At 45.7% G+C, this 8,684-nt stretch overlaps 1 protein-coding gene across 1 annotated transcript; it reads right to left on the reverse strand.

Annotated features, from left to right (window-relative positions):
- Positions 1 to 454: 454 nt before the first annotated feature.
- Positions 455 to 7,942, reverse strand: LOC135441920 (mediator of RNA polymerase II transcription subunit 25-like; the record flags this gene model as incomplete). Its single annotated transcript, XM_064701471.1, has 5 exons — positions 455 to 1,296; positions 2,363 to 2,561; positions 4,597 to 4,821; positions 5,523 to 5,582; positions 7,853 to 7,942. Coding segments are annotated over 5 exons (687 nt in total), but the record flags the coding sequence as incomplete, so codon positions are not given.
- Positions 7,943 to 8,684: the final 742 nt, after the last annotated feature.

An 8,684-nucleotide genomic window follows, 5' to 3' on the forward strand; every position in this document is an offset into this window, starting at 1 on the left:
CAGACCCCTGATTTTGGGCGATTTTCATGGATTTTGGGGCATTTTTAAGGTTTTTTAATGGGATTTTTTGGGGGGGTTTTTGGGGGTCTCACCCCAAATTTTGGGGTCCCCACCCGGATTTGGGGGTCCCCTCTAGATGAGGTCCATCAGGATGTTCTCCTCCATCACCTGAGGGCTCTCAGACCCCTGATTTGGGCGATTTTTGTGATTTTTTGAGTATTTTGAAGGTTTTTTAATCGATTTTTTTCGGATTTTTTTTGGGGTTTTTGGGGTTCTCACCCCAAATTTCGGGGTCCCCAGCCCATTTTGGGGGTCCCCCCTAGATGAGGTCCATCAGGATGTTCTCCTCCATCACCTGAGGGTTCTCAGACCCCTGATTTTGGGTGATTTTTGTGATTTTTTGAGTATTTTGAAGGTTTTTTAATGGATTTTTTTCAGATTTTTTGGTGTTTTTTGGGGTTCTCACCCCAAATTTCGGGGTCCCCACGCGGATTTTTGGGGTCCCCCCTAGATGAGGTCCATCAGGATGTTCTCCTCCATCACCTGAGGGTTCTCAGACCCCTGATTTTGGGCGATTTCCATGGTTTTTGGGGCGTTTTTAATGGGATTTTTTCGGGGTTTTTGGGGTTCTCACCCCAAATTTCAGGGTCCCCAGCCCATTTTGGGGGTCCCCTCTAGATGAGGTCCATCAGGATGTCCTCCCCCATCACCTGAAGGTTCTCAGACCCCTCATTTGAGCAATTTCTGTGATTTTTGGGGCGTTTTTAATGGGATTTTTTTGGGGTTCTCACCCCAAATTTCGGGGTCCCCACCCGGATTTGGGGGTCCCCCCTAGATGAGGTCCATCAGGATGTTCTCCTCCATCACCTGAGGGTTCTCAGACCCCTGATTTTGGGCGATTTTCATGGGTTTTGGGGCATTTTTAAGGTTTTTTAATGGGATTTTTTCAGATTTTTTGGGGTTTTTTGGGGTTCTCACCCCAAATTTCGGGGTCCCCAGCCCATTTTGGGGGTCCCCCCTAGAGGAGGTCCATCAGGATGTTCTCCTCCATCACCTGAAGGTTCTCAGACCCCTCATTTGAGCGATTTCTGTGATTTTTGGGGCGTTTTTAATGGGATTTTTTTTGGGTTTTTGGGGTTCTCACCCCAAATTTCGGGGTCCCCAGCCCATTTTGGGGTCCCCCCTAGATGAGGTCCATCAGGATGTCCTCCTCCATCACGCTGGGGGTCTGCACGGGCTGGAGCCCCCCCGGCTGGACGGGACCCCTGGGGCCGGGGGGGGGCAGCAGCATCTGCCCTAAGGGGGGGGGGGAGGGGAGAGAGGGGTCAGGGGGGGACCCCAAAATCACCCCAAATTCCCCTGGGGGTGGATTTTGGGGTCCTCAGGAAAATTTTGGGGTCCCAGGGGTGGGTTTTGGGGGTCCCAGGGTTGGGTTTTGGGGAGGTTTTGGGGTCCCAGGAGTGGTTTTGGAGGGAATTTGGGGTCCCAGGGGTGGTTTTGGGGGTCCCAGTAAAATTTTGGGGTCCCAGGGTTGGGTTTTGGGGGTCCCAGGGTTGGTTTTTGGGGGTCCCAGTAAAATTTTGGGGTCCCAGGGTTGGGTTTTGGGGTCCCAGGGGGAAATTTGGGGTTCCTGGAGTGGTTTTGGGGGTCCCGGTGAAATTTTGGGGTCCCAGGGTTGGGTTTTGGGGAGGTTTTGGGGTCCCAGGGTTGGGTTTTGGGGTCCCAGGGTTGGATTTTGGGGGTCTCAGGGTTGGGTTTTGGGGTTCCAGGTTTGGGTTTTGGGGAATTTTTGGGGTCCCAGGGGGGTTTTGGGGAAATTGGGGGTCCCAGGGTTGGATTTTGGGGATCCCAGGGTTGGATTTTGGGGGTCCCAGGTTTGGATTTTGGGGTCCCAGGGTTGGGTTTTGGGGAGAATTTGGGGTCCCACGGGGAAATTTGGGGTTCCTGGAGTGGATTTTGGGGGTCCCAGGGTTGGATTTTAGGGGTCCCAGTAAAATTTTGGGGTCCCCAATGAAATTTTGGGGTCCCAGGGGTGATTTTGGGGATTTTGGGGTTCCCATCAGATTTTTTGTGATTCCCAACAGATTTATGGTTTGGTTTTTTTTTTTTTTTGGGTGGATTTTTTGGGGTTCCCACCCAATTTTTAGGGTGTATTTTTGTGATTCCCCCCCATATTTTTAGGGTATTTTTAGGGTATTTTTAGGGTATTTTTAGGGTATTTTTGGGGGTATTTTTAGGGTTTTTTTAGGGTTTTTTTGGGGTATTTTTTTTCATGATTCCCACCCAATTTTTAGGGTATTTTTAGGGTATTTTTAGGGTATTTTTAGGGGTTTTTTTGGGTTTTTTGGGGTTTTTCACTCACCTGGGATGGCCGCTCGCGGCGCCCCCATCTGGCCCGGCCAGGGCTGCCCCGGGGGGGGGTGCAGGAGGGGCAATTGCCCCCCCCCGCCCCCCAGGGCCTGGTGGGGAGGGGGCAGCAAAGCCTGGGGGGGCTGGGGGGGGCCCGGGGGGGGCTGCAGGTGATGGAGGGGCTGAGCCGGGGGGGGGACCCCGCCCTGGGGCTGTGGGGGGACAGGGGGGGGGCAGGGGGGCGCCCCAAAAATGGGAAATGCCAGCCCGGACCCCCCCCCATCCCCCAAAATGGGAAATGCCAGCCCGGACCCCCCCCCCCCCCAAAAATGGGAAATGCCAGCCCGGACCCCCCCCCCCCCCCCCAAAATGGGAAATGCCACCCGGACCCCCCCCCCCCCCAAAATGGGAATGCCAGCCGGCCCCGCCCCCAAAATGGGAAATGCCAGCCCGGAACCCCCCCCCCCCCCCAAAAAATGGAAGTTTCCATGCTGAAAATGAAAATTTCTGTCCTAAAAATGAAAATTCCCAGCCCAAAAATGAAAATTTCTGTCCTAAAAATGAAAATTTCTGTCCTAAAAAGGAAAATTCCCATCCCAAAAATGAAAATTCCCAGCCCAGACCCCCCAAAACAAAAAATTCCCATCCTAAAAATGAAAATTCCCAGCCCAAAAATGGGAAATGCCAGCCCGGACCCCCCCCAAAAATGGAAGTTTCCATGCTGAAAATGAAAATTTCTGTCCTAAAAATGAAAATTTCTGTTCTAAAAATGAAAATTCCCAGCCCAAAAATGAAAATTCCCATCCCAGACCCCCCCCAAAAACAAAAATTCCCATCCTAAAAATGAAAATTTCCAGCCAAAAATGAAAATTTCTGTCCTAAAAATGAAAATTCCCAGCCCAAAAATGAAAATTCCCAGCCCAAAAATCAAAATCCCCAGCCCAGAGCCCCCCAAAAATGAAAATTCCTGTCCCAGATTCCCCCTTAAAATCTTCAGTTCCTCCCCCCAGAATTCCTCCAGAAAATCCAAAAAAAAATTCCTCAAAAAATCCCAAAATATTCCTCCCAAAATTCCCCAAATATTCCTCCAAAAATCCCCCAAAAATTAAAAAAAATTCCTCCAAAAATTCCTCAAAAATCCCCAAAAAATTCCTCAAAACAATCCCCCAAAATTTCTCAAAAAAAATCCCAAAAATCCTCCAAAAAATCCCAAAAATTGCTCCAAAAAAAAACCCCAAAAATTCCTCCCAAACCCCTCCAATTTTTAGGGCTCCCCCAAAAAAATTCCAGCCCCAAATTCCTCCAGAAAATCCCCAAAATCCCAATTTTTAGTGCCTCTCAAAATCCCAATTTGTCTCATTCAATAAATTATCTTGTGGGATGGGGGGTCCCTGATTTTTAGGGGGTCAATCTCAAATTTTTGGGATTTTTTGTTTGTTTTTTGGGGTTTTTTGGAGTATTCATTTTGAAATTTTTTTGGAATGTTTGGGGTTTTTTGGGGCTAGTTTTGGAAATTTTTTGGGTCATTTTTGGGATATTTTTGGGGTTTTTTTGAGAATTTCTTGGGGGATTTTTGGGGGGATTAATTTTAATTTTTGGGAATTTTTGGGGGATTTTTTTTTGATTTTTTGGGGTTTTTTTGGGATTTTTTTTCGGGGATTTTTCAGGGATTTTTGGGGGATTTTTTGGGGATTAATTTTAATTTTTTGGGGATTTTTGGGGATTTTTTGGAGGATTAATTTTAATTTTTTGGGGATTTTTGGGGGGTTTTTGGGAGATTTTTTTGACGATTAATTTATTTTTTTGGGAATTTTTTGGGGATTTTTTGGGGGTTTTTTGGAGGAATAATTTTAATTTTTTGGGGATTTTTTGGGGATTTTTTGGAGGAATAATTTTAATTTTTTGGGGTTTTTTTGGGGATTTTTTGGAGGAATAATTTTAATTTTTTGGGGATTTTTTTGGGGTTTTTTGGAGGAATAATTTTAATTTTTGGGGATTTTTTGGGGGTTTTTTGGAGGAATAATTTTAATTTTTTGGGGATTTTTGGGGGGATTAATTTTAATTTTTTGGGGATTTTTTGGGGATTTTTTGGGGTTTTTTTGGAGGAATAATTTTAATTTTTTGGGGATTTTTTGGAGGATTAATTTTAATTTTTTGGGGATTTTTTTGAGGAATAATTTTAATTTTTTGGGGATTTTTTTGGGGTTTTTTGGGGATTTTTTGTGATTTTTTTGGGGGTTCACTCACCGGCTGCTGGCTGAGCAGGAGGCTCCGAAGTTGGGGGTTGGCCCCCGGATTTTGGGGGCGCAGCAGAGCCCCCCCCCCGGCCTGGCTGCCTTGGGTGGGTCCAGCTTGGGGGGCTCCCGGATTTTGGGGGGCTGGGGGGGGTGCAGGGGCCGCAGGGGGGGCTTGGGGGGGCTGTGGTTGTTGTTGTTGTTGTTGTTGTTGTTGTTGTTGTGCTCGGAGTTGTAACTGGAAAAAAAGAAAAAGGAAATGTTGGAAAAATCACCCCAAAAATGAAGATCCCCCCTAAAATGTTTTAGGATCATAAAATGTTAAAAAAACCAGCAAAATTTCATGCAGGATCCTCCTCTAAGCAGCCAAAAAAATACTCAAAACCAGCTAAGAACACCCCAAAATTATCCAGGAGTCCCCAAATCCAACCAGGGTCCCCCCAAAACTGAATCAGGATTCCCTCAAATCACCCCAAAATTCATCCAAGCCCACCCCTGACCCATCCAAAAAAATCCCAAAATCATCCAGGGGTCCCCAAACCCAACCAGGGTCCCCCCAAAATCCCCCAAAATTTATTCAGAATTCCCTCAAATCACCCCAAAATTCATCCAAGCCCACCCCTGACCCATCCAAAAAAATCCCAAAATTATTCAGGAGTCCCCAAATCCAACCAGGGTCCCCCCAAAACTGATTCAGGATTCCCTCAAATCACCCCAAAATTCATCCAAGCCCACCCCCAACCCATCCAAAAAAATCCCAAAATCATCCAGGGGTCCCCAAACCCAACCAGGGTCCCCCCAAAATTGATTCAGGATTCCCTCAAATCACCCCAAAATTCATCCAAGCCCACCCCTGACCCATCCAGGAGCCCTCAAATCCCTCCAGGACCCCCTAAAATGTCCCAAAAACCCCAAAATTCCGAAAAAAATCCCCCAGACCAGGCTCTGCTGTCGCTGCTGCTCCTCCATGATCCCGACCTGCGCCAGGCCTGGGCTCACCTGCGTGAGGGGACAGAGCCGAAATCCATCTCAAATTCCACAAAAACCATCTCAAATTCCAAAAAAAGCATCTCAAATTCCTAAAAAAGCATCTCAAATTCCTCAAAAACCATCCCAAATTCCTCAAAAAACATTTCAAATGGAAACGTGAGGGGAGAAAAAGGGCGGGAAAACGTGAGGGGGAAAAAGGGCGGGAAAACGTGAGGGGGGAAAAAGGGCGGGAAAACGTGAGGGGGAAAAATAAAGGGTGGTAAATGTGAGGAGAAAATGCTAAAAATAATTTTTAAAAGGGGAAAAAAAGGCTGAAAACATAGGAGGAGAAGGAAGGTAGAAAACAGGTAGGGGAAAAAAAAGGAGATGTGAAGAGAAAAAGTGGGAAATGTGAGGGGAGAAAATGGTGGGAAAGCGTGAGGGGAGAAAATGGTGGGAAAGCGTGAGGGGAGAAAATGGGGGGAAGTGTGAGGGGAGAAAAAGGGTAGGAAATATGAGGGGAAAAAGCTGAAAAAAAAAGGAAAAAATGCTGAAAAAGGGCTGAAAACAGGAGGAGAAGGAAGGCAGGAGACAGGTAGGGAAAAAAAAGGAGATGTGAGGGGAAAAAGAGTGGGAAATGTGAGGGGAGAAAATGGTGGGAAAGCGTGAGGGGAGAAAATGGCGGAAAGTGTGAGAGGAGAAAAAGGGTAGGAAATATGAGGGGAAAAAGCTGAAAAAAAAGGAAAAAATGCTGAAAAAAGGGCTGAAAACAGGAGAAGAAGGAAGGCAGGAGACAGGTAGGGAAAAAAGGAGATGTGAAGGGAAAAAGTGGGAAATGTGAAGGGGGAAAAGGTCGGAAGTGTGAGGGGAGAGAAATGGTAGGAAATATGAGGGGAAAAAGCTGAAAAAAAAGGAAAAAAAGGATGAAAAAAGGGCTGAAAACAGGAGGAGAAAGAAGGCAGGAGACAGGTAGGAAAAAAAAGGAGATGTGAGGGGAAAAAGAGTGGGAAATGTGAGGGGGAAAGGGAAACGTGAGGAGGAAAAGGGCGGGAAAACGTGAGGGGGAAAAAAAAGGGTGGTAAATGTGAGGAGAAAAATCTGGGAAAAAAAGGGAAAAATGCTGAAAAAAGGGCTGAAAATATAGGAGGAGAAGGAAGGTAGAAAACAGGTAGGGGGAAAAAAGGAGATGTGAAGAGAAAAAGTGGGAAATGTGAAGGGGAAAAGGTCGGAAATGTGAGGGGAGAAAATGGCGGAAAGTGTGAGGGGAGAAAAAGGGTGGTAAATATGAGGGTAAAAAGCTGAAAAAAAGGAAAAAATGCTGAAAAAAGGGCTGAAAACAGGAGGAGAAAGAAGGCAAGAGACAGGTAGGGAAAAAAAGGAGATGTGAATGGAAAAAGAGTGGGAAATGTGAGGGGAAAAAGGAAACGTGAGGGGGGAAAAGGGCGGGAAAACGTGAGGGGAGAAAAAGGGTGGTAAATATGAGGGTAAAAAGCTGAAAAAAAGGAAAAAAAGATGAAAAAAGGGCTGAAAATATAGGAGGAGAAGGAAGGCAGGAAACGGGAAGGGAAAAAATGGGAAATGTGAGGGAAAAAGAGTGGAAAATGTGAGGGGAAAAGGGAAACGTGAGGGAGAAAAGATCAGAAAATTTGAGGAAAAAAAGGGCAGGAAAAAAAAAGCTGAAAACATAAGAGAAAATCCCACAAAAACCACCTCAAATCCCACAAAAGCTACATCAAAATCCCAATAAAACCACCCAAAATCCCACAAAAACCACCCAAAATCCCACAAAAACCACCCCAAATCCCACAAAAACTACCTCAAAATCCCAATAAAACCACCCAAAATCCCAATAAAACCACCCCAAATCCCAAAAAAACCACCCCAAATCCCACAAAAACCACCCCAAATCCCACAAAAACCACCCCAAAATCCCACAAAAACCACCCAAAATCCCAATAAAACCACCCAAAATCCCACAAAAACCACTTTAAATTTCCACAAAACCCACCTCAAATCCCAATAAAACCACCCAAAATCCCACAAAAACCACCTCAAATCCCACAAAACCCACCCCAAATCCCACAAAAACTACTTCAAATTGCACAAAAGCTACCCCAAATCCCACAAAAACCAACTCCAATCCTACAAAAACAATCCCAAATCCCACAAAAATCACCCCAAATCCCACAAAAACTACCTCAAAATCCCAATAAAACCACCCAAAATCCCACAAAAACTACCTCAAAATCCCAATAAAACCACCCAAAATCCCAATAAAACCCCTTTAAATCCCCCTTTACCTGTGGCTGCACCCCGGCTGTCACCGGGAGCGTCCCCGGCTGCTTGGGCAGGAACGGGGGAGCCCCAGGAACGGGGGCTGAACCCCCCAACTGCGGAAAAAAGGAAAATTTGGGGAAATTCGGGAAATCAGAAAAACCCCAAAAATATTGAGGGGCAGGAATGAACCACTAGAAAGGGATGGGGGGGTTTAGGAGGGCAGGAATGAACATAAAAGGATGGGGGGTTTAGGAGGGGAGAAAACCCCCAAATGTTTTGGGGCATTTTGGGAAATCAGAAAAACCCCAAAAATACTGAGGGGCCAGGAATGAACCACTAGAAAGGGATGGGGGGGTTTAGGAGGGCAGGAATGAACCACTAGAAAGGGATGGGGGGGTTTAGGAGGGGAAAAAACCCCAAATGTTTTGATGGATTTTGGGGTGTTTGGGGGTATTTTGGGGGTAATTTTGGATTTTTTGGGGTATTTTGAGGTAATTTGGGGTAAATTTTTTGGGGGTATTTTGGGGTATTTGGGGTATTTTAGGGATATTTTGGGTATTTGGGGTTTTTTTTTGGGGTAATTTTAGGGTAAATTTTGGGTATTTTGGGTATTTTAGGGATATTTTAGGGGTATTTGGGTGGTTTTTTGGGGGTTTTTGAGATGGTTTGGAGCATTTTTGGGGTATTTTAGGGGGATTTTTGGGCATTTATGGGGTATTTGGGGTAATTTTTTGGGTTGTTTTGGAGCGTTTTTGGGGTATTTAGGGGTGGGTTTTTTTGGGCATTTTAAAGGGGTATTTTAGGATAAATTTTTTGGGCGTTTTTGGGGTATTTTGAGATATTTTCTGGTATTTC

Source organism: Zonotrichia leucophrys, unplaced genomic scaffold (genome assembly GCF_028769735.1).
Source record: "Zonotrichia leucophrys gambelii isolate GWCS_2022_RI unplaced genomic scaffold, RI_Zleu_2.0 Scaffold_683_27210, whole genome shotgun sequence".
NCBI classification, from domain to species: domain Eukaryota; kingdom Metazoa; phylum Chordata; class Aves; order Passeriformes; family Passerellidae; genus Zonotrichia; species Zonotrichia leucophrys.